We start from the raw sequence: 26,018 nt of genomic DNA, 5'->3' as shown, positions 1-26,018 counted from the left end.
TGTCTGCACTATAAAGTGACAACAACTACCTTTTGCATTGCAGTGGAGGGCCAGCGATGGTGGACATAAAGAAAGAGCACAGAGACCAGTCGCCGGACTGTGTCATAACCTCCTCGCATCTCAAGAGTGAACGCCCGTCTGTGTTCCAGACCACACCACCAGTGAGTTCCTTGTTGAGGTTTTTTTGGGGGTTTTTTTTTTGGTTAACATCTCTGATTTTGATTAACTTGAATGTGGAATGTTGTTGACATGAATATGTTTTTTTGATAGTTCAATTACGTGGCATTCATTGTACAAGTCTTTGCAGATGCTAGCAGTATAGACCCCAAAAAACTTTTCGGATTAAGTTTTAAGTTTCTTAAATTTTGTTGTTCTCAAAGTCTTCGATTAAGTTGATGCGAAGACATGTGAAGTGTGCTGGCAAAATGAGTTACTTCTTGCATGTTGGACCTGTGGAAATAACAATGTAAAATTTATAGATTGAGTTTGTACAATGAATTAATTTGAAATGATAAAAAAGACCTGTTACACTCAAAGAAAATGGTATCTGTTGAAAATGTACGAATTTGGCCTCGTGTTGATTTTCAGCTGATATCTCCATTTAGGGACCGCGAGAAGTAACTCATTTTGTCAGCAGCATCACATATGAATCCTGAGGAGAGTCGTTGATTAGTTAAGTAGACAAGATTTTAAAGGTTAAGTGTTGTACAGAGTCATAGATCAATAAATTTCTTTTTTTGTCCTCAGAATCCAAGATTATCGGAAACTGTGTTGGTGAGTTTTGTGGCCGTATTTATAGCCATTGAAAAGGGAATTAAGTCTCAGTGGGATCGTGCAAATCAAAATGTTTTCTTTTTTGCTGTAAAAACCACAACTTACTTTTTGAAATAACTAGGTAAATAAGTTTGGGTTATGGTTGTGTACTCACGGAGTGTCCCTATGGTTGTGTTGTGTCTTTTAGGTTCAAAATGTGTCTATTTATAAACTCCTTGTTTATTTTTCTGTTGTCTGTAGAGCACAGAGCTTGTGATCACAATCTATAGTTATTATAATACCTTTCCCTTTTACTAACGAGGGCGAGTTGTTGGAGGGCGCCCCTGGTAGGTCCTACTTTTTTTTCCCCCCTCTGTCAGTTCTAAGATACGAAAAATTTGAGTGTCTCATTTTCAATAGGTGACTTTTAATTGTCTTTACAGTGCAAATGCATATTTTCTCAATGGGTGGGTGAGTGGGGCTACTTTTAGGTCCTACTACTTGTTCTTCTCTCTCTGTTGTGTCTGTCTTACTTACTTTCTTCCCAACGCTAAATGGTTGTTATTTGGTTGATGGTTTTTTTTTTATTACAGTGAACATAATTTTTTAGTCATACCCTTTATATATATTGTCCTTTTCTATGAGAGTTTACTTTTTACAGCTAAAAAGTGGTCTCTCCATAATTTTAAGATCTGAACCCCAAAAACTGGAGGCAGTCTCATTTTCTACGGTGTTTTTTAATCGCATTTTTTCGCAACTAGTTTATATATTTTCTTTCAGGAAATGCAAAGGAATCTGGATGATGTGATCCGGGCAGTTCCAATGGATATGAGCGACAACCTGGAACAAATTGGTGGTACGAAGAGCTCGACCTCTGAGAGTAACAAGTCCAAACCAACCTCACCCGCCATAGAACAGCAGAAAGAACGTAGGTTATGTAAATATGTGTCCTTTGTGTTTGTGCATGCGTGCGTGCGTGCATGTCGCGAGTGTCCTTTGTGTTTGTGCGTGCATGCGTGCGTGCATGTCGCGACCTCAGTGCTTTCTTGTTGTTTCTTGTTGCATCTCCTTTTTTAATAACAGTGAAAACAGTTCATAACAAAGAGTGAGCTTAAGAAGTCACATTTTCAATATTTTAAAAAATGTAGATGCGACAAGACAGCTCTTGAGGTCGCGATGTGTAAAACCGCCTTGTATGCTGCAGAATGGCATAAACAACATAAGTTATGCTTATGTGAAAGTGTCCAGCAGGAATAGGAAGTGTAGCAATTTGGGAAGGCAGCACATCATACAAATAAACAAGTTGATCAGAAAGGCATCAAGAGCAAGTGGTAGAGACCTAAGTAACTGAATATCTGCACAAAACAAACATTCTAAAAAAGGCAGAAATAACGCTTAGTGACCATAACCGCCCCACTGGCAATGGAATTTCAATTATTGACCCACAGTAAAACGAGGGGGGAGGGAGGGAGGGAAGGAGGCAGCGGGTTGTTCTAGCACATGAGACATTTACTTACTAATGTTCTGTCTTGTGCGTATGCATGAGTGCTCCTAACCTTTTTAACGTCTACTGCCATTGTTAACAACCAAGACAAATTTTTCCCTGCAGATGAGTAAAGATTGTCTTTGTATGCGTGTACGCGCATGTGAGGGGGGAGAGATAGAGAGAGAGAGATACAGAGAGAGATACAGAGAGAGAGAAAAGAATGGTTGTTAAACATATGCACCTGTGTATTCTGCATATATGTGTGTGTATGTGGAGGGCGGCTAATTTATGTGCAATTATGAAATGATCCTCTTCGTATTGTTTTGTTGTAAACACCTATTTTTAAAATAACCAATTCCAGATACGGTATCAATTTGCTTTTGTTATGTTACCTTTTTAAAATCGTGTAGGTTCGAGGTCGCCTACGGACCAAGAGCTGCGGGAAAACTGGCAGGGCGGCAACAGCATGCCTGGCTTCTCCCTGTCCCAGGCTGATCACCACGTGGACCCGAATGACGACTACTGTGCCTGTTGTCACAATGGGGGCGATGTGCTCTGCTGTGACCGCTGTCCCAAGGTCTTCCACCTGCAGTGTCACATTCCTGAGCTCACGGCTGTGCCAAGGTGGGGGACTTCATTTTTGAAAAACAACCCCCAACCCCATTACAAACTTTATTGATCCCTTGGGTGAAGGAGGTTTGATATGTAAATAAAAATACAATAAGTAACTAAAATGTAACATTTGTTTATCCTAGTGGGGAAACGCAGCACATGATATAAATTCTCATGTTTAGTGCAGTTCTCAAATTGGTTATCTGTGGAAATTTTTTCAAAGCTCATATGACTTATATTTATCCTGGTGGAGAAATCTATTTTACAATGGGTTCTTTAGTATGTGCGTTCCGTCATTCATCAGTGGCACCCTGTTGACAATATAACACAATTACAGACTTTCTTACACTCAGGTTGTTGGGCTGTGCCCTGTTTATGTTGTATACATCTTATTTGTTCGTGGGCTGTTTGGAGAGTGCCCTGGTGTGGTTTGCTCCTTCTTTCCTGTCAAATATCTATCGTCCTTATCTCTCGTCCTTTTTTGTGTTTGTTACTCTCTTGTCACACCTCTAATCATCGACACTTATACGACCTTATTGTGTTGCAAGTGCTGTAAAACTCTTACTTAAACTTTTACAAAGACTTGTCTTTTTGGAATGTGTGGCTGGAGTGGTCTGCTTCTTGTACTTCTTCCTTTTGATGTTAGCAGATATCTATGTTTAATTGTCAAACTGAAGGTTGGTGGCATTTGGCTCTTCCGCCACTTTTTTGTGTTACCACCGTTTTGTCTTCACAACACTGAAGTAGGTAGTAAAGAAATGATGCTAATTATTATTGTTTTTACTAGTGTTCTTACGATCTGTTTCAGTCTGAATGGAATGATGGTTGGAGGGCACCACTGGTAGGTCTTACTACTTCTTTTCTTTCTTCTGTTGTTTCTGCTTGTCTTGCTTTTTCCTAGCACTTGTTGAGCGCAATTTGTCGATGTGTTTCTCTGTCATTCAAATTGTTGGGATGCTACCCCTATTTAGCTGACTTATTGTGAACTTCATTATTAGTGTCGGACACAAATGGGCCAACTGGAAAAAAAAAAAAAAAGATTTAATTCTGATCATATCAAATACTTCACTCTCTCTGGACATACTTTTTTTGGGTCTAGACGTAATTAACTTGTGGATCAATTTGGCTACTTGGGGGTGATGTACAAAATAACTTCATGTAAACGTAACCATCCCTCAAAAGGTAACATATGACATGATATATCAAATTGACGAAAATTGAATGAGGAATACATTCAAACATGAAACAAGGATTAATTTGGAACATAAGCATGCATTACAAGGGTTACAAGGGTTAGAATGGGTGATGGTGATGAGGAAATAAAATTTGGCGGAAAAAATCACTCTCACCAAATATGGGAAAACAAATTAGCATAGCTATGTTATCATATACAGGCCATGGGCATAGTCCATTAATTTTTGAATGCACAGCTTTTTATTTGAAAGCAACATTCCAAGTTTTGTTTGAGTTATGATATTTCTACTGAGTCCGGTTACATCGTTTTGTTGATTCAAGACTGCAAGAATTAAGTCACTCGTTTTTCGACAAACCGACACCTTGAAAAAGTGAAGCTAGATTTTTTCGTTTTCTAAATCCTTTCCAAGTTTTTAATAACAATAATAAGTACTTACAAATGACGGATCACGTTAAAACAAAACAAAAATGAGGCACCCTATCATTGCCGATATATCCGCGATACATCCGCAAGGGTCAATATGTGATGTGAACACGCAAGAAGTAGAAATACATGACGTATTCACAAGAAGTTTGAACTGAAGTCCAAAGTGTTTGGTCTGTCCTTCAATACAGGCTACTTGGGAGAGTGCCCTTCTGTGTCCGACACATGGATGTTATATAATAACTCAACCATGACCACAACTTTATGCCTTTTCTTCCAGTGGATCGTTTGTGTGTACACTGTGTGACGGCGATAAGCCAGTGGACCCCGAGGAGATCACGAGCACGGGCAAGAGGAAGGCTCCGGGTGGTCTGGCTGATCAGGAGGTTCGGGTGAGTAAAGGAGGGGTGGTTGGAGGTGTGTGTGTGTAATGTGTGCTTGTGTGTGTGTGCGTCAATGTGTGTATTTGTCTGTGTATGTGTCTGTCTGTGTCTGTCAGTCTTTCTTTCCCTCCTATCCCCACCTCTCTCATATTGGACAAATTGTTGCTGTGTATTGTCTTCTACACTCCCTGGGGCGGATCTGTTGACTGAAGTGTCTTTAGGCCATTCCCAAAGGGGGGACATAAACCATGTTCCTATGCACAGTAGAAATATAATTGTCAATGAGCTGATTCATCAATGTCATGCTCTTAACTACCTGAACTGCAACAGGGAACTGCTGCTTTTTCTTTCATAATTCTTACTATCGTCATTTTTCCTCGACTTATTTTGCATGTTTGTCGCACTCTTGTGGTGCAGTTGCGAATGCTGTAAAACCTCTATTAAACTAAACTAAATTGTCTTCTGTTACTGTTAGATGATCAACAGCCAAAAAGAAGGAAACTTGTGTTTGCTTACTGGTCTTACTTGTCTTACTTATCCACTGTGTTGGGGTCACTGCAGTCGGAATATGTCCATCTCTGCTCTCCCCCCCTCTTCAGGATCCATCCCAGAGTCCCAGTGTTTGCTTCTCACTGAAAGCTTTGAACTGTTGAAGAAACTAATAAATATCTTGTACTGGTTACATTATCGTTAGCAATGGTCAAAAAGGTTGTTGTTACTGCCTGAAATTTGTTTTTTAATAACTTTGAATTTGAAGTCTGTGTGAAAGCAGAAATTTTGAAGGTGATTATAGGGCGCTGCTGGTAGATCATGCTTCTTTTCTTTCTTTTTCTGTTTACCCCGTCTGTATTTCTGTGTCCTTTCTCTAAATGGTCATTAATGGTGGTTGTGGGGTGCTGTTGTGTGGTTTGCTCCTTTCCTATCAAACATCTATCGTCTTTATCTCTCCTCCTCCTTTTATTTTTAGGTTACTATCTTATCTAGTAACGCCTTTAATGTTCATCACATATGGTCTAAATGTGTTTAATTACTGTAAAATTCTTACTAACTAAACTGAAAACAATGGTTATCCTGTGGGCCCTGCAGGTGTGTGAGAGAATCCTGCTGGAGTTGTTCTGTCACCCATCCAGCGTCCCTTTTCAAGAACCAGTCAACAGGGTGGTATGTATTTGTTTATTTTTTTATCTCTTTGTTTACCTGACTGATTTTCCATCGAGGTTTTCTAGCTTGGAGATATGTTGTTCAGTGTTCTCCTCCCTCATATCCCATGACTGATTTGCAGTGAGGATTGTTGTTCTTTTTTATAAAAAGGTGTCATTCGGGTGGTATCTATATGTTTGGTTTGTTGTTTTTTGTTATAAACTTGATAAGCTGGCAGTATACAGGTATAGTATTTGTTGAGTTTTATGTTTCTGGTATGTTTTTCTTATATGAATTTACCACTGTCTCACTCTACTGTTTCTTTTCTCACATATTACAACTATCTCATTCAATTGTTTCTTTTCTCATATGAAATCATGGCTGCTTCAACCGTTTCTTTTTTCTTATGAAATCACAACTGCCTCTCACAACTGTTTCTTGTCTCATTTCAAATTGTTATGTGTAATTACAACTGTCTCACTCAGCTGTTTTATTTTCTCGTATCAAATTGCACCAGTCTCAACTATTTCTTTGTTCATATTTTATGATGCCTGTCTCAACCGTTTCCTCTCACAGCAAGTCCCCAACTACTACAAAATCATCACCCAGCCGGTAGACTTCACACAGATCAAGTGTAAGCTCCAGCGAAGGCACCACAACCACTACCAGAGCATCAAAGCTTTTCTGTATGACCTCAGACAGATCTTCATCAACTGTGCAATATATAACAAGGTAAGTGATTTATTTATGTCTGTTATTTAAAATATTTTTTATGAATAAAATTATTCTTTTGTTTGAGCAAAACTAAGAAAGATGGATGGTGGTAAGATGCCACTGGTAAATCTAACTTGTTTTCTTTCCCTTCCCTTCCTTCTGTGTGTCTTACTTTTTCCAGCTGTGAATAATAGTTTTTACATCAACATACTTTTCTCTACTCGAAGTCAACTCAACTTGGAGAAGAATGTAGTTCTGTGGGTGGTTGGCGGGTGCTCGTGTGTGGGTTGTTTCTTCTTTCCTATCAAACATGTATCGTCTTTATCTCCCCTCCATCTTTTTGGTGTTTGTTACTCTCTTGTAACACATCTAATCTTTGGCACTTAAATGACCTTACTGTGTTACAAGTGCTGTAAAACACTATAACTAAACAAAATGTAGTTCTGATAAGATAAAAATCCTTGCATAATTTTCGGAGTCCCTATTTTCATGTCAACTTGAGGATTTCATAAAATGGCCCCCTAGTATAGAATTTGTGTGGGTGTTTGTTGGAGGGGGGTGGGGTGATTGGCGGGTGCTCTGGTGTCGTTTGCTCCTTCTTTCCTATCAATCATCTACAGTGGAACTCGGATTCAACGAGGTCGCCAGGCCTGACCTAAAACTTCGTTGAATCCGAGTGTTCGTTATAGCAAACACAAGGTTTTGTGAAGATAAATAGAGTTAAGAATGGAATTTGGACACGCTTCTGCGTGACAAATGATTTTTTTATGTCAACTGCAAGCAGCAAATGAATTCTGTATTTCCCTTGCTTTTTCTGTTAAGTTAAAGCTTTCGTTATTTCTGTACATTTCACCCAAAAAAATACATAGTTAACAGTTTAGAAACATTCTGCTTAATGCAGCGTGACTCTACCTATAATGTCAATGAGCCATAGACATGTCTCGCTATTCTACTTTTTCCCCAATATAAAGTAGAGTTGGGGGGGGGGGATGATTGATTGAATCTGTCTAAAGGTTTTTGAAATGCCGGGACTTGCATGACCAAATTTTAAAAATATTTTGTTTCAAAAGGCTTCCTGCTTTAACACAAGCATATGGCAGCACAAAATAATAAAGAATGTACTCTCGTCTGCAAAGTTGGCTGCACATTGGCTGCACTATAATTTTTTTAAAAAGTTTCACAGCTCAGACATTGACGGGGCTCTTACGAGCTAGAGGTACGGTGTTCGCCTCTCATTCCATAGGTCTTCGGTTTGAAACCTGACAGCTTTCTACTGCTACTCTATGGCTCCTTCTTACTGCTGTCTTTCAGCCACACCCCTGACTAACATCTATTCTTGGATAAGAGTGAAAAAATCTCTGAGGTCTCGTGTGCAAGATCCCTTTGTGGTCCTAAAATCGATAAGAATAGGCTTCAACTGCCACCGGGGCAAAATGAAAATTAATTCCGACCAAACTGAAAATGCTTAATGAGTGTCCCGTGCCACGGTTATATTACTGTATGCAGTTACGAGCACAGTAAAACACTTACCCCCAAAAAAGACGTTGACGCTTTCTAGGACATTTGTTCTCCTGGTGGGGCAGCTGTACTTGAAATGTTCTGACCTATGATGAAAGGAAAGGTCCCTGTGACCAGGAGAAGTGCTGAATTTTAAGGCCATGTGGAAAATAAGTTTTATAGAGTTCTTAAGGCATATGCCTCCCTGATTTTCAGACAGAGGACAGTACGTGGGTTAGATCAGAATAGGAGAAAGGACAGGCTCTTTTGAACAGATACCTGCGGAAAAGAAATCAGAACAATGAGAACGAAAGAACAAGCATTCTAAGGGACATAGAAGGAAGATACTGGGAAGGAGAGGAAGAGTTAAAAGTCACATTGGAGGCTGTTCGAAATATACTTAAAGACGACACCTGACACAGCACCAGGCCCGGATGGGTTGCGTTATTCCCACATCGAGGATCTGGATGACCGCAACTTGGAGAGTCTCGCAAACATCCTGGATACTAGTTTGCATGACGGGTTGGTTCCTCGGGATTGGCTGGACAGTTATCTTACACCCCTGCCAAAGCCCGGGAAGGACCCCACAAAAATTGAGTCCTACAGGATTATCACAATGCAAAACACGGTGGGGAAACTAATGGAAAAAATGGTGTCCAGATGGATGTCCAATTTCTTGGAGCGCAACAATCTGATACCTGTGGAACTTGGCAGCTACCGCCCTAGTAAGGACACCTGGAGGAATGCGGCAATTTTGGCCTCCGACATATACGACGGTTTTGAGGAGGGAAAAGAGACACTAGTCGCCGCAATAGATCTAGAAGATGCTTATAACCGGGTGCCCTTTAGCTTGGTCATGCAAACTATGATCAATATGAAAATCGACTCTGAATTGGTGATCTGGGTAGGAAATGCCTTGTTAAAAAGAAAGGTTTCCTTGCGCCTTGGCAGCTGGGCTTCTGAACCTATTACCATAACCCCAGGACTGCCCCAGGGATTGGCCCTGTCACCAGTCTTGTTCAATATATACACCATCGGTCTTACAGCCAATCAATTAGCCGCTAAGCTTTGTGGATGATGTATTGGTATATAGGCAGGGGAGACATCGTGAGCTGATTGCAAGAAGCATGCAGGAGGAATTAGATCGAATTGGTGAATGGTGCGAACAGAACAATGGAAAACTTAATCCAGCGAAGGCAGGGGTACTGTGGACCAGTCTCAACAACAGAGCAGTCAAGGCTATCATGCCTACTGTCAATATACAAGGTACGCAGTTGGAAAGGCAAGAGAAATTGAAGTACCTGGGCATTACTTTTGACCGCACCCTCTCGGCTAAAGACCATGTGACAAACATTATCACCAGAGCAAGGAAAGGACTTGTCGCACTGAGAGTGATGGCTGCATCTATGCCCCAACGCGCCCTTATGATCATGCTTCAAACGGTTGTACTGTCTGTAGTGGACTATGGCCTTGGTATGCTCACCCTATCCAAAACCCAACTACATCGCCTCGAAGTCATTCAAAATGAAGGAATGAGAACTGTTCTTGGATGCACCCGTGACACAGCAGCATCAGCGATGAGATATCTGCTGGACCTGCCAACGTTAACCCACCGACACAAGCTAGCACAAGTCAAGGCCTACCTTCGAGTAACAGCAGACGAATGTCACCCTCTACATCCGAAAATAGGAAATCAAGTACGCCAAAGATTGAAAAGAGGATCTTCATGGATGGTGCAGGCGGAGCGAACTCTCGATATGTGCTGTGAAATCGAGGACATAAGAAGAGGATGTGACTGGATGAGGCCGGAGAAAGACATGAGCAACTTCATGAAGGTGATAGCTACGCTAGTTCGAGAGTGTCGCGAGTGGCCAGCAAGTGCAACTAATGCGGAAATTGTGGCCATCCTAGAGGAAAATTCAGTTATGGGTGATGTTGTCGTCTTCACCGACGGATCAGTGAGGCGTGGCCAGAAATCTGGATGGGCGTTCAGTGCTCGAGTTGACGGTAGGATAATTAAAGAACAGTCTGGAGCTTACGAGTGCACTACGTCGAGCATGGCAATGGAGGTCAAGGCAATAACAGAGGCACTGGAATGGATCAGCATGGAAGCGTATAAACATGCCCTGTTTGTCACAGACTCGATGAGCACCCTAGAAAAAATCAGGAGTGGGTGGCTCTACAGTGACTGGAGAGCTTCCATTGCAAATAGCCACCTCCTAAGAATTACATGGGTGTTCTGCCCTGGTCACGCCGGGGTGCACGGAAATGAGCGTGCTGATGAACTTGCCGGCAAAGCAGCACCCAATGGCCGAATCATGCTCGACCCACCAATGGTGATCGCGAGATGCAAGGAGAGCCTTCACAACCAAGAGGAGTCAGACTCCCACACACTCAACAAAATAAAAGGAAAGTGTGTGCGGGGCACAGCGAAAAAAAGTTTGCTCCGAGGAGTGGTCAGGCGTGTCTCAAACCAGCTCCTCATGGAGACAATTAGCAGGAAGACCCTGAGGTGGACGCTGGAAAGGAGAGATGAGCAGCTATGGACATGTGCCGCCTGCTATGATTCTAGCTCTGGATCCAAGTAAATCCAAGTTAAGGCATATTCACAAATCACAGTATAGACAACCCCCCCCGCATTATACTGTCGGACTCCACTCGTGTTGAAACTGCTTGAGTTGATTTTTGGTTAAGTTGATCTTTTTCTTGGCTTCTAGCGCCTCATCTCCTTTATATTTTTAAGTCAAACATTATGGTTGAATTCAACTCACAGGTAGATACATTTGGGTTAAAGTGCTCTTTTTTTATCCTCGGCTGCAAGAATGCAACAGCTGAATTGATTTTTTTGTGTGTGTATTGTCGGATATTTCACAGCAGTTTTGACTCAAGTAAAAAATGAAATCATGTAGAGTCGATTAACATGCTAGGGGCCTGCCTGCATAGTACCCCTATGAAACAGTGAGGGGAGTGTGAGCGGCAAGTGTGTGGGACATCATGATCCAATAACCATGTCTGCTTCCCTTCCCCTCAAGGCTGAAGGGCATAGCTTACCACAAGGCAATGTGTAATGCAGTACAGTTAAAAAAAAATTAAGTACACGTAGTAGATTCTGGGCTGGAAAAGTACTCTAAGCAGTAATGTCGGCTTTCTGAAGTCCCCTAAAGAGTGTTTACACTAAAAAAATTTTAAAGCTATGTCAAACCCTATTTAAGGGTTACTCTTTACTGCAGTGTTTACTTTTCAAGAGTTTAGTAAACTAATGTTCATTTACTCTGTAGTTTTGTCACCATGAGAATAAAGAAAATGACAAAAAGCGATAAATTTACCGTACTCGGGTATACAACATATTCTGTACGTGTTATGATTATATTGTAAGTTCAGTTTTGCGTCCAGTGAATGCTTGCATCTCTCTCTCTCTCTCTCTCTCTCTCTCTCTCTCTCTCTCTCTCTCTCTCTCTCTCTCCCCCTCCCTCCCTCTTTCTCCCTCTCTCTCTCTCCCTCTCTGTCTCTCTCTGTCTGTTCTCGTGTTGCAGTGCTGTTGAACTTTTACTAAAACTAAAACAAAAGTGCTGTAAAATTCTTACTTCAACAAAATTGAAATGGCATGTGACATGACTCTCCTGTTTTTTTCCTTCCCACAGGCAGGCTCTGAGGTTGGTAAAGCTGGCAAGATTGTCCGCGGGCTGTTTGAGGAGCGGGTCGAGCGGCTGATGCCACAGTACCTGAGCTTTGTGAAGGAGAACCCAACCCCGTGTTTCTCAGCCCTCCAGCCTAGGATAGACTCGTCGGAGGCCGGAGACTCACAGACCGTAGACGCTGGGCCCCCTTCTCCTAAGCGGACAAAGGCAGAGTAGAGAGTGTTCATAATTGGATATTTACGGGCATTCTTAGGAAAGGGCATTGTGGCTTTTTCGGATATTTCCAGACATCCAGTGAGGTCTGTTCTTGAAGGATGATGTGGCTGGATCAAGTACTTCCAGACTTCACCCAGAGGGGCCCAGAAGTTTTTCTCGGCTGACTGTTTCAGTTGTCTTTTTGAACGCCGTTTTCTGATGTCCCTGGTCCTTTATTTTGGAAGGCGACCACATGTACTTGTTGTTCGAGCAAACCTCAAAAACATTTGTAACATATTAAGGATTAGTGGGGTTTTATACCTGTTGACATTTGTGACCAATGCCTAATGTTATTTGTTTTCATCAAGCAGTATTTTGCTTTCTGTGCATTATTTCACAACCCCACTCATGAGGGTGAAACGCTGACTTTCCTTCCTCAAGATGTCAAACAGCAGGATTTTTACTGAAAAAAATGTCTATGTGAAATTTGTCAGTTTTTGGGGATTAGCTGCTGTGGATACAACTGGATCTCTTGTGCATTATGTGTGAAAGAATATATTTTAAATTCACATTCTTTAAAGCTATGGACCTGAGTGCATGTGTGAACATGACGATCTGAATGCTTTTGAGGACTGAATACAGGCTTTGGGTAATGGCTGTGTACATCTTGCAGCTGATGCAAAGGAGATCATGGGCGTGGGGCCGGCTCAGGGTTATGACTGGTTTGTGGTTGTTGGGAAGTTTGAAGCCTGGAGAGCTGGGAGGGAGTAGTACTCTGCTCATCTGGATATGTCTCCCTTTGGTGCTAAAGGAAATAGGAGTGTGGAACCTTTTTTGTGTGAGTGCCAGTTATAAATCAGACGTTGGAGATTCCACGTACTGAGTTAAAAAATATATCTATTTATAAAAAATATCACTTTTTCCCTACACTTTAAATAAAAAAACCTAAATCTCAGTCGGACAATATTTGAGAAAATATGGAAAATTTAATACTGCATGGTGCGGAAATATGAAAATAAGAAAACAGGCTTTGAAGTTGGGCAATATATTATGCGAAACCACTCTCACCTCTTAATTAAATCAAGGTGAAATAGCACATAATGGGGTGAAGTTGTGTATTTTATATGAAATGAAAGCAAAAACATCAAACTTTCGAACTCGGATAAAGAAAAACAAAAAGATCAGTGGAAGGTTTTTTTTTTTCTTTTTCTTTTTTGGGAAATGTAGCTTGGAATTTAATAGCCCCGTGTTACTTGCATCTGATTATGACTGGTCAAACAGAAATATTCTTCATTTGAAGAAGGGTGGAGGAGGTAGGATCTTTATTGCTCCTAGTGAAAAAAGGAAGGAGGAAGAGGGATCTCTCTTCTCCATCCTGCGAAAGAGGGGAGGGGGAGAGCTCTCTACTGGCTACAGTATATTTCATTCTTGTTGTAGAGGAAGAAGGAGGAGGAGAGGTGTTTACATACATGGCGATATCACCGCTGGCTGGTTTTGGCAAAGTTCTGTGCTTATGATGAGCAGAAGTACAATGCATGCCACTGACTCAGGCCAAACGATTTATTCACTTTTAAAAATCTTGAATGGGTAGGTACAGTACACCTCTGGTAGGTTCTTCTTGCCTTTCCATCTGCTAATTCTGTCTGGCCCTTTCCCTGCTCTAAAACAGAAATGACATGATATGATGATATTGTGTTGTGTTTTTTCTGTCCGCGAACAAACTCAAATCATCACCCCCCCCCCCCCCGGGCGGTGCCACTGATTGGAGTATCTTCAGGTCATTCCCAAAGGGGGGACATTAACTTGATCTTATACATGGTAGAATTGTACGTGGGCTGATTCAAGAATGCCATGCTCATAACTGTTCCTGAACTGCAACAGGGAACTGCTGCCTTTTCTTTCCTCATCCTTACTATCGTCATTTTTTTCTCTACTTCTTTTGTATGTTTGTCACACTCCTGTGACCCGCTATTTCCGGGGTGTCTTGACAGTCGAAGCAGACTTTGTGCTGTTGAAGCTAGAGAGGTGAGCAGAGTAAGTCTGATTCCCTGTAAGGACTTCTCTGTTGACATCCTCCCCTTGGCGCTCATATGACCTTATGCAGTTGCGAGCACCGTAAAACCTCAACTAAAAAACAAACAAAACTCAAAAGAGTGAACAAGTTTGGGAGGGTTTTATGGTTGTTATGCTTCTGTACATGGTGTTGTAAATATGCGGTTTCACGACTTGGTGCTTTCTGTTTCGTGGTGTGAGGTGCGTGGAGAATATACAGTATAGGTGAGATTTTGATGAAAGCGGAGATAAAGTAGTGTGACTTGGTCTACTGTCAGGTTTGGACACCTGAATTGGTACGTTTTTTTTGTGGGAGAAAAATCTCAAAAGTGTAAAAACCACTGTTGCACTGTTGATGTATTTGTAGAAATGTGTTCACTCGTGTCTCGAGGTACTGGCAAACGCTGTAAATTACTGTTGTCTAGCGTTCTGCCCATAACATACTTTTAAACAACCACAGGCTTACCAACCCTGGGACTGTCCCAGATTTGACAATCAGAAATTTGAGAGTGAGAGCCTTATCACATCCACTACCCCAAAACCAGTCTCACCTGATGTAGTTTTGTTTGCTGTTACATAAGCTGATGTTATATCGTTGGATTTTGAAAAAAGTTGGCACACCTGCAACTACTGTACCTTTTTAATGACACTACTATACCATTTTGATGATGTTTTGAAACATTTCTGTCTGGTCCTTTCCACATGTGTTCATTTTGCTGTTTGCAAGTGTGAAAGGACCTGTTGTCAGGTGCCCCAAACACAGATGACCGTGGTTCGAATCCCCAATATGGCATTCTTGAACTTAAGTTGTTTGTGGGGAAGTTTTAAGGCTCTCCACCTACTTGGCTTGGCCCCATCTGAGATACACGTCTAATTCGGTCTTGCCTCTTAATTCTGAATTAAAAGTATAGTCACATTTTTTTTTGGTTCAGCAATGAGATTTGACCCCCCCCCCAATGTATTTCTATGTGAGTCAATCAAAACTACTGAGAGATACAGGCTCATACAGGCATAGGGCTTCCTCATACGCTTGTTCCACATAATATAATAAAATTATATCTTCAAATGTTGCAAAATTCTATTCAGATGTTTTTGTAGATCTACCTCAAGTAATGTTTGGGTTTGCTGTGTATGTTATTGATCAAATCAAAAGTCAAATGTTTGTAGATACTTGTACAGGATGTGACAGATGCCACACACATGCATTGTTTTCTTATTCTTTTTTATAAAGTGAAAAAACATGAATTTCACTTTACCCTTTTCACTTTTGATTTCATAGTCTGTCCCTTACTTAACTCTTTTTATCCTAGCCGTACCCCCACGGACTCTGTACCGGTCCTGGGGCCGCCGCGCCGTATGAGTGGGTAGTCAGTGCGTATAGTTCAAAGTGCTATATTTTTTACATTTACTCTAAGGTTTTAAGGAAACTTGGCAGTTATGTTAGAAATTGAATGTAGTTTTTGTAAATGTATGTGGTTAGGAATTACACCAATTACACAATGTAGATTTTGAGGTGTATTTCACCCCCGAACTTTACCCTGATTGCCGCGCCCACGACGACCCATTTGATTTTATAGATCTAGATCTAGACCTACAAATCGAGCACGAATTCCAGTACTAACCCCTTCACCATGATCTAAATTGCTATTAGATGAGTCTAAGTCCTGTTTCTAATCATCCACAACGGAATTTACAGCACTTATTTCAGAGTCACTTTCATCAAATTAGTATCATTCCCCCCTCACAACCCAGCACCACTTAATAGAGTACTTCGTCGGTCGTGAATGTGCGTTTTCAAGACATCTTTCAAGCTTCCACACCCATCAAAAACAAAGTAACCACTGTTCAATACTGTTCATTGGAAAATTAAAATATTCAGACTGAGCTAGCATCGCCGTATTTGCGTATTTTGGTAATTACAAACAGAACTAGCTTCTTTGACGTGACCGTATCGCTGTTCCGAGAATACTCGTAGCCCGGACTGGTCTTCGTTACGAGTATACTCGTAGCCCGGATAAAAAGAGTTAACTTAATGTTCCTGTTGTGCTCTCCTCATTCCCTGATCGGATTGTTGCAGGACAACTTCCTTTTACATTTTATAATATAAGCTACTTGGAAGCGGTTTGTTTCACCAGATCTATACACAATCTCATTTGTTACCGACATTTGCCTGTTGTGTGTGTTAGTGTTCTGTAGCCCAGCAAAAAATACATTGTGATTGTGCATTGTCATTTGATGCTTTCTTAAGAACTGGGCACATCCGAACAAATTTTAGGGCTAAAGAGAAAAAATATGCCACAATTGGTAGGTCTACAGATGAGGGTAGTAAGCCACCATTTTCAGGGCCATGAACATTGCAGTTTGGCTCGTAGTGTCCATGATGGTGAGAAAGTTGGAATGAACATTTACGATTTGAATTGTTTTGTATTGTGTTGCTTGTTGATTTTGCTGTAATTTGTTGCCCCGCTGAAAGATAGTATATATACATATATATATAAATATAAAACTTGTAGATATATGAATTAAAACCATTTCACCATGATTTCAGTTGTCTTCTAGTGATTGGGCATGGGCGGGTTATGAATGTCTTGGGATATCTCAGATGGTACACTTTAGAACTAGGCTACATAGCAGAGCAATTTTGGAGTACTTCTCATTTTCCTCTTTTTCAATAAATGGTCACCAGTGTCTGTCATCTGTGGTGTAGTGCTGAGGCTCTTCAGTGGATGCAGAAGACTTGAGTTCAATTTAAAAAAAAATAAAATTTAAGTTTGTGAATGTCAACTGGGATTTTGTATCCCACTCTGCCATTGTTGGCCCTGACAGGCATTTTCCAAGCAGATCGCCTTCTAATGATCAAAACTCTTGTCTAAATGGGATGCGTGAAGTATTTACACACAAAAACAACACACATTAAATGGGCCCAATCTCTTCGGCAGCATGAGGTACAAATGCTCAGAAGGTAGCAGTGTAGTTCAAGTGAGTTTGTATTAGAAGCATTTTTAGTACACAATGCCCCTGCCACATGTAGGAGGCGGATTATTGCTCCTGCCTGTTAGAGCCTAACCAGGCTGAGAGGGATCGGAATACATCCCTGGAGAAAGACGCAGAGATACACACAACTTAATAGAAATTGGCCCCACATGTGACATGTGAATGGATGTCAGGTCATTTATATGCGATAGCCTAACTGATCACCGATGCTGGTCTCCGCTGTCTGCCTAGTTGGCCACATATATGCTTCCCATTATGTTTTATAAGTGCTGAAGGAAGATTAGAGGTGTATCAAGAGAGAAGCAAACAGAAAAGGAGAGATGGATGATACATTTCATAGGAAAGGAGCAAACCACACCAGAGCACTTGCCAACCACCCACCCCATGTTTTTGTTTGTTAGTTTGACTCATTTTGAAGAAAGAGAAGCACACATCAGCACAGTAACGGTCGAATTACTGATAGGGAAAACTTAAAAAATAAGACAGACAGAGACAAAAGCTGGCTAGTGAACCTCGATACATGGAAAGAGAGTGTGGTCTGGATCCTGTACATCAGGATGATGGTAGAAACAAAAGAAAAGAAAAGAAAAGTTGGACCTACCAGTACCAGTGGAGCCTTCATCCTCCTACCACCTGCAAACACTTCCAAACACAAGCAACAAGCAAAACAAAGTCTTGAGAAAGGCAATGAATTTATTTCTGACTGCAGTATAAAGTGATTACAGAGAATGGGATGAGAGGAAACATTTATGTACACAATGTACAAGTTGTCCTGTGTGCTGTACAGGAATAAGAGGAGGCATGGTAAAGCTGTGCAAAGCTTTAGGTTTGCATCCTCCCACGACTGCCACTGGCCTCTTCTCAACCTTCTGGTTCTTGGTGAAATAGAATAGAAATGTAATGTATACACCACCATACATGCATTTTTACTTTTAGGTTATAATAGAAATGTCTTCAATATATCCATTGTACCTATAGTATAGTTCTACTCAGGCACAATAGAAATACCTTTGATAATTTATCCACCATACCTACAATTTACTTTGACACAAGTGAGACAGTTCACAAGATTTTGTCTACAACCTCACCCCTGTGGTGATGACTTGATTCATCATGGTACATTAGTAGGTCGTCAAGACACCACTTCCATTGCTACAAACAACACAAGTCCAAGTTGGCAAAATTCACAAAGATTTCGGATGACAAAAACAGTAGCCAGATTTCATCTCATATTTACTAGCTGGGCACCCTTTCAATGAAAGGAATGATCGGTGCCCTAACATCCACTGAAAGTCATTGGCCTACTACTATATTTACACTCTACTGGAATGGAGCAATAAATCTTGAGAGATGCAAAAAAATTATAAGGCCTAGATCTGATCTATACTCTCAAAACAAAATGCGCCTCGCGAAATATCACTTCCGGCACTTCTACTGTGAAGGACAGCTATGCAGATTTGTTTAGTTTCTCGGTGGAATAATCACAAAGGCCAAAGAAGGACGAGAACTTTTTGTCAAATACCGGTATATTTTTCTAAATTCAGGAAAAGAATAAATAAAAATGGGCTACATCATATCTTTGCCTACCCGTACTTGCCAACTTTCAACTCCGTAGCTGTCGCAGTTTTATGGGAAAAGTGACATGTTTTCAAGTTGCCAAATATGTAATAGGTATATAGCCTACTATTTCCTCTCGATATATATTCTAAACCCAATACATGTATAGGCAGTTCAAAAACCCACTATGAATGGTACTGCTCTCATTTTCACTCAATTTTTACGACCATTTACAGTAAACAATGTCCCTTGTCTTGGCTGCTAAGATGAAATAAGTAACAACGCATGTCATTGGCTCTTTCCTGTGTTTTCTTACTAGTTCTTTACTATAATTATAAGTATCATCTGTTGTAAGACATCCATTCTGTGAAAAGGTAAACTTACATGCTGCATTTGGTTGGGGATCTTTAGTGGACATTTGACTTAATACTACTAATACTGCACACACTCACCTGTGCTTGAAATGAATTTGTTTTGAGTACCATGTTTCATTTCACAAAATTAAACTTCAAATTTACAACTGAACAAACAGCCGAAGTACAAGCTCAAGGCACTGAAAGAGTTACCAGTACAGAACTCCTTGGATGTGGCACGACTCATCATACTTTTACTCTGTCATGTGATCATTCAATTTATCGACAAAAACTGCACCTCGATGTTGATGGAAAATGCAAACGTACCAATAGTTATAGTTATGGTTCATTTGAAAAAAAAAAAAGCCAAAGATCAGATATACATTTTTCGACAAGGCAGATACTTACAGTTACAGATTTACAAAGGGGTCAAGAGCGAAGCAGCTGACATGTTCCACTAACAAACAAGTGGCCAAGAGTAATGTGACTACACTTTATCATAAAATTTGGGGTACTTGTCATATCATAGTAGTGAAATCAACTTGCTTCCCAGGAGGGAGAGGCCTTTCCTCTCTCTCTCTCTCCCACTAGCTGCGATCAAGAGCAAATCTTGGTTCTCTTCATCTTAGCATTACAACAAAGCATTAGGTGTGGTGCATCTCAGCACAGTACAACATGATAAGTACAGCATCATTATGACATGTTCATCACGACAAAGAATCTGCTGGAGTGAGAAAGCCACCACACACAGGGAGGAAAGACCAGCCCTGGACAATTACATTATAACAAAACGTATTGCTTTCGTAGTTTTTTTCTTTTCTTTCAACAGTTGCTTTCTGAATAATTTATTCAAATATATATAATTCAAATTGTGAAGAAGAAAATAACAAGGACTAATTACTGTATGGTATTCACTTAATAATCAACGCAGTTCAAATAGTGGATTCAGCTTACTGACAAAAATAGCTTTTAATTCATCTCGAATCTTGTGAATGAGAAAAGTAAAAGAAAAAGAATGCAATTCACTTTAAAAAACTTGAAACAACTGCTCCAAGTACATAGGGCTAGTGGGTGCTCGACCAACATCCATGAAGACTTACACAGAAGGAAAACAACTAAAACTAAAAGAAAAACTAACACCCCCCCCCCCCCCCCCCCCCCCCTGCCCGAACCAGTAAAATTAAAACAAAAGCTTGTTACTGTGTACATTTCTGGGGAGTGCTGTATTACAAAAATGAGCTGACAAGGTATTTATGATCACTGACAAGATTATTAACCAAATCTGATCATTGTCTGCACAATTTGTAGACAAAGGATTAGCCCCCTTTCACACGAAATTAAAATAATAGCAGCCTCAATAAATCATTTATTATAAGTCCTAAGACTAAGACTTGCCCCCCAGCCCTCTCCTCAATGCCATAAACGTAGCCGAATAGGATTATTACAGTTTCAGGATAGCAAACACTAACAAATTTTACCCACAAGAAGCAGCTTGGAAAAAAGCAATCACCCTACTTCATCTGTATGTTAATGCTTCAAAGAGCTATCAGAGAGGTTAACAACTTTGGACCTCGAATAAAGACCTGCCAAGTACTCTGAAATTTACAGATCATTTTCTCTAATACATCTTGTATCAAGACTATTAAAAAATATATGTATAAAGTGCAACAACTTCTCAATGATCCACCCTAAGTTGGTTAAAATCCGGACAATTTAAGGAATCCCGATTCCCAGATTTATCAAGAAATTTGGCACCTCTGTGTTGTCTGAGACAAACTGAAAACAAATTTTGCTTCTCTACAAAAAGAACAAATAATGTTGGCCAACCAAAAATATATATATTGATCATAGTATAAAGAAAAAACTGATTCCTGTCGACCATCACACGGTAAACAAGTCAGGTGACACACACTGACATCATCATTGTTATGTAAAACAACATCTTCCGTACCACCACACAGTACATTTCCAATACACCCCAAATGTGTTTTCTGTTGAACAATAAAGTCATATAACAACAACGGGAAAACTGTTGTTTTGCATTCACTCACAATTCAAATGTCCCACGCTAAACACAGTACGAGAATCTCTCTTCCCTGAAATCATCGCTGTTGATTCATTTTTACCGAACCATGAGAATTAAAAAAAAGAGACAAAACTTCAAAGCAGCTGCAACACTGAAAAGTCTCACACACAAAATCAAGACAAAGAAAAGAAACCATTTTTAGCACTTGTGACTGTCAGAACAATATAACTGTAATATGATTTCACATTTGATTTCTGACGTGTCGTAAAATTTGTTTCTTTTTCATGCAAGGTCAACTATATAAGGTATTTCATCACTGGTAGCCAAGAGAATCAAGGAAATATACATTCCAAGGTACCAGTCCGAAAACAGTAGAAGAAGAGCAAATGAATGAATTAAACAAAAGAAAAAAAAAGGAACACAGTTGTATCAACGTGTTGTGGGAATTAGTTTTCGAAAGCGGGCTGGAAAAAATATCCAAGACTGAATTCAAAATTCATTTTTATGTACACATTACATTTTATCAGCATTTTCATTATAATTTCAACTTTATATGATACAAAAAGAACGAGAAAAAAAGGTTTGTTTCTTTGGGTTACACAAGGAGAGGGAAAAAAATGTACAGTACAACATCATACATCCTTCACGATAAGCTGAACCCTCCCCCTCCCTTCTCTTTCAAAACACAAACAAAACAAATAACAATTACACGTATAAATATATATATAATGTATGTATATATATATGTATAGTAGTATAAAGAATTTCTTTGTGTACCTCTGTCAATGGTAGGTCCATATATGGACAGGCACGGACCTCTGGACGAGAACAACTGTCACAAGAACGTTCTGATTGCATATACCGCTGCGGTGCTTCCAACAACCACCGACGGTCATTAACGCTGACCCAACAGTCCCTCTGCACACACAAACACACATTAAGTCGGGGGAAAAAGAAAGACCTAAAGCAGGACCTAAGAAGAGTAAAAATGGTGGTGCCCTTTAACCATCTGCTAGCACACGTGTACCCTGTGACATGAAGCACACACACATGCATATCATCGGCAAGCTGTTAAAATGTAAGACCCGACAGCAAAATTTCCCAGGACAGAGAAAAAACCTACTTTCATTCTTTCAACAATCGTCTCTAAATTTTGTATTTTTTCTTGCTTTTTTCAACATCTAGAATTTGAATTACAACAAAACAGTTCTGGAGCACATGCAATCGATACCACAAAATAAGACACTCCAATTTTTTTTTAAAGTTCAAAAGTTTGGCCTTGGTACACTTATAGAACAGCTGGCTGAGGATATATTCAACATCTAATCTTAACAACATGAAAACAGAGAACAAGACCTGGCCCAACGGACAGCCAGCTGACCCAGATGACGGACCACGTCATGTGATGAAGACTCGTCTTACAGACTCCCAATTTGTTGTTCTCTTGTGGGGGGGGAAACAAAAAAAAAAAGGTAAACTCAACAACAAACATTTTGTGCACATCATGTTACAACTTTCACAGATTCAGTTGTTAGCAGTAATCAAAAGTGAAGACAGTGTCACTTTTTAAGCACCTCATTTTTTGGGATGATTTTTGTAGTTTAGTATAAACTCCCTGCTGAATACAAGGTAGATCACTTCAAAGGCAGAGCGGTAGGTCCCATTGTGTAGATACAGGGCAGAGGAGAGGAAAAATTCTCCAAAGGAGTAAAACAATGCTGAGCCCAATTGGATTTGAACCAGAAAATTCCATTGTACTGCAAACCTTCACCATCGTAAAAATGTTTTCTCAAAATAAAACCAAGATAATGACAAGGGTTGGTTGGCTTTAAATTAAGTCCCACTTGACAAAACTTGAAAACTCAAAAGAATCAAACATGACGTAATCAATTATAAATCATCTGTGACAAACTGATGATTTGATGAAAAAAAAACCCTACCGTTTTGTTTCAGCTCCTACTATTAGTCATACATCTTGATCATTTGTATTACCCAGGAATCACAGAGGAACCTTTGGCTGGACAAAACTTTATAACGTGAGGTGAAAGAAAGAAAGCGGAGGTAATGTCCCCACTGAGGCATCGTGATCCAGATAGTGGATTTCACACATCCAGCTCTACTTGTTCACCACACCATGGAATGATGTCAAAAGTAATACAACACCTGTCAGGTGAGGGTGGTATCTTATACATCTGCACAGTGGCTTGGCAGAGTATTCCTTATGATGGTGATGGTGGTGAACATTGCTACAGTCCAAACATAATTGCCTCAGTCATATTTTGTTGATTCAAGAAAAAAAACAACAACCCAACTAAACAACCCCAAACCAGAAACAGCTTGTTTACTTTTGTACGATCTACCAGAGACTGCCAGTTCTCGAGGGATTCTCAGCGCCCCCCCCCCAAAAAAAAACAACAACAAACAAACAACAACAAACAACCAGTGCTTATATTAGTCAACATGACTTGAACGAAAGAGAAAATGTCGCAATAGCGGGATTTTTAGCACAGAAACAAAAGTCGCTCATATTGAAGATACGAAAAAAGAACAGTTATTTTTAACAAGTACCAATAACTTAAACCTTTAAAAAAAAAAAAGATAAGTTTTTCATGCTATGCTGCGTGCACATGACAAAAAAAGCTTACATCCTTATATCACAAAAATTTTCATAATACTTTTTGTTCAGGAGGAAGATCACAACGGGCAAAATGTTAAATGTGGCTCGATAACGATCCAGTTTGCAAGTCAGAGGATAAAATTGTATATATTCGTATTAAACATAACCCTACAAGAAAGGAAGAAGGCTCCAAGTGCTTAACAATTAATTATTACCCTGAATGGCCGTGTAACATTCTGAAACATTTTCAGCTTCCTGGGAAAGATTTGGAGCAGGCTCCTGTACTACAGGTGCTGAAACATTACAGGCGCTCATACACTGACATTATATATATATATATATATATATCAATAACGGCTGCCATTTACAGGCGCTCAAACACTGAAATATGTCAATAAAGACTGCAGCTTGGCGGGCGCTCATACACTGACACATATATATCAATAGAGGCTGCTCTTTACCGTTTACAGGAGCTCGTACACTGACATATATTAACAATGGCTCTTATTTTACTGGCTTAGAGGTCGCTTAACCTCTTCGTTGCCTAACGAGGTACCTGGTACATCACAAATGTACAATTTTATAGCTTTGTGCTCTACCATGAACGTCACGAAATTTGGTGAAATATGCCATTCTTGGTTGCCTTGATGACGTTATATGTATGTCATGCTAATCATCAGGCGCTAATTCTTCTGTTCGGAGATTTAGCCACAAGCACAACGGGGATTCATATTTGGGAACTAAAAATTCACACATTGGTACCCAATTTGCTAGTATTACTTCATTGCTAGGCTTGCAAACGATCAACAACATAGGTCTAGTCTTGAGGACGACTGCGTGCTCTCGCAAAATGTTACCAGAAAATTTCCCTTTTGACTTGAATTTACTATTTATATGAAATTATAGGTGAGATGGGGAATATAAGGAATGAGTAAAGTGACACTATCGAAAACCCAGGGTCCGAAATATGTCACAAGCGGGCTAAATCTAGACTGCGAGTCCCTTGACACTGAGACACGAGACAACTGTTTTGGTTAACGAGTTGAGCTGAAAATCAGAGCTGACAGTAGCATCGAGCTAACGAAAGGGATAAAACTGAACACGGTTCAACCTAAAACAGCAGTATACCAAAAGAAAATCTACAACCCTCCATTGTATATTCAACAGAGACTGCCGTTTACAGGCTCTCAAACACCGAAATATGTCGATTTAACGTATCAATGAAGCTCCTCCATCGTGCATCAATAAAGCATGAACTAAGCCCTCTTCATCCACTGCAGACAAACCGAATCCCTTTTGCCGAAAAAAAAAAGAAGCTACAAGTAAGAAAGATGAAACAAACATGCTATTGACATTACTGGAAAAAAGAGTAACTCAAATGTTTTTTGTTTTTTTTCAGCCTGTAAAGCTGTGTTAGGGTCCATCAAAGTTACTCAATTTTCTTGCGAGGGCAAAAGAGAAACAGTTGGTTCATCTTATAAAAGTAAACATAGCCACTGTGAAACACATAAAAGAAATCTGAAAACATAACCTAACTAAAAAAATAATAATGACACTTTGAATATATATATATATATATATGTATTCATACAATCAAGTGAAAGAAAGCAATTGAAATACATGTAGATCTAAATGAAAAGATGAGGAAAAGAAACGTCATAATCACAAAAACAAATGACGATGATGCTATAAAAAGAAATACAGATTTCTGGGAAGGAGGGGTTTAGGGGATGGGGAGAAGGGAAAAAAACTCAATCTGAGAGTTTATACATAATAATAGGAAGGGTGGGGGGATGGGGAGGGGGAGGAAGAGGGAGAGGGTAGGCATGAAGGAAACAAAGTAGTATAATATAACAAACATTCGAAAGTTATTTATCAGGAAATACCCGCTTCCCACAACTCCATCATACCACGTTCCAAACTATTCTTCACAAAAAATCAGCGGCACCAACTTTTGGTCAGCTGGTTGTTGTAACAACAGACGCCAAGGATCTTGTCATCATCAGACGAGCACACGACTCCCACCCCCCAATCAGCCATGCATTCTATTGATCAATACCCCTTCTGGCAAACTACTCAGTGTTGCCCTCTGGCCTCCCCATAAGTATCAAAATTCCATCAGCGAAAATCTACAAACTTGACTAGCAGTAGTTATTCCTGATATATATACGGAAACGAGTAACGACACTATATGATGACATCACTTATAACAAAATATTTGACATCACATTGAACTGCATACAGAAGTTCTCGTTGGAACATTTACTGGCATACGAGGGAGAATTACAATACGGGGTTAGGTTCTTTAACAAACAATCACAGTTGGACCGATTTGTGTGGAAAAGGCACAACTGAGGGAAAGCTGTCGGGTGTATCTATTAAG

At 40.0% G+C, this 26,018-nt stretch overlaps 1 protein-coding gene across 4 annotated transcripts in view; it reads left to right on the top strand.

Moving 5' to 3' along the window:
• The window catches only part of LOC101846096 (E3 ubiquitin-protein ligase TRIM33), a 35,759-nt gene extending 22,560 nt beyond the window's left edge, over positions 1-13,199 (top strand). For 3 of the 4 annotated variants that reach the window (XM_035972553.1, XM_035972552.1, XM_035972554.1), the window contains exons 11-19: positions 44-161; positions 748-774; positions 1,534-1,681; positions 2,650-2,863; positions 3,660-3,692; positions 4,750-4,861; positions 5,939-6,013; positions 6,569-6,724; positions 11,845-13,199. In XM_035972553.1, coding sequence (XP_035828446.1) covers positions 44-161; positions 748-774; positions 1,534-1,681; positions 2,650-2,863; positions 3,660-3,692; positions 4,750-4,861; positions 5,939-6,013; positions 6,569-6,724; positions 11,845-12,057 — 1,096 coding nt within the window. In that variant the 3' untranslated portion in view covers positions 12,058-13,199. The remainder of the gene's footprint in view (positions 1-43; positions 162-747; positions 775-1,533; positions 1,682-2,649; positions 2,864-3,659; positions 3,693-4,749; positions 4,862-5,938; positions 6,014-6,568; positions 6,725-11,844) is intronic. The other variant, XM_013088414.2, reaches the window with a different exon arrangement.
• The last annotated feature ends 12,819 nt before the right edge of the window (positions 13,200-26,018 follow it).

This window comes from Aplysia californica, unplaced genomic scaffold, assembly GCF_000002075.1.
Source record: "Aplysia californica isolate F4 #8 unplaced genomic scaffold, AplCal3.0 scaffold00739, whole genome shotgun sequence".
Lineage (NCBI taxonomy): Eukaryota > Metazoa > Mollusca > Gastropoda > Aplysiida > Aplysiidae > Aplysia > Aplysia californica.
This window is presented reverse-complemented; position numbering and strand designations above follow the sequence as displayed.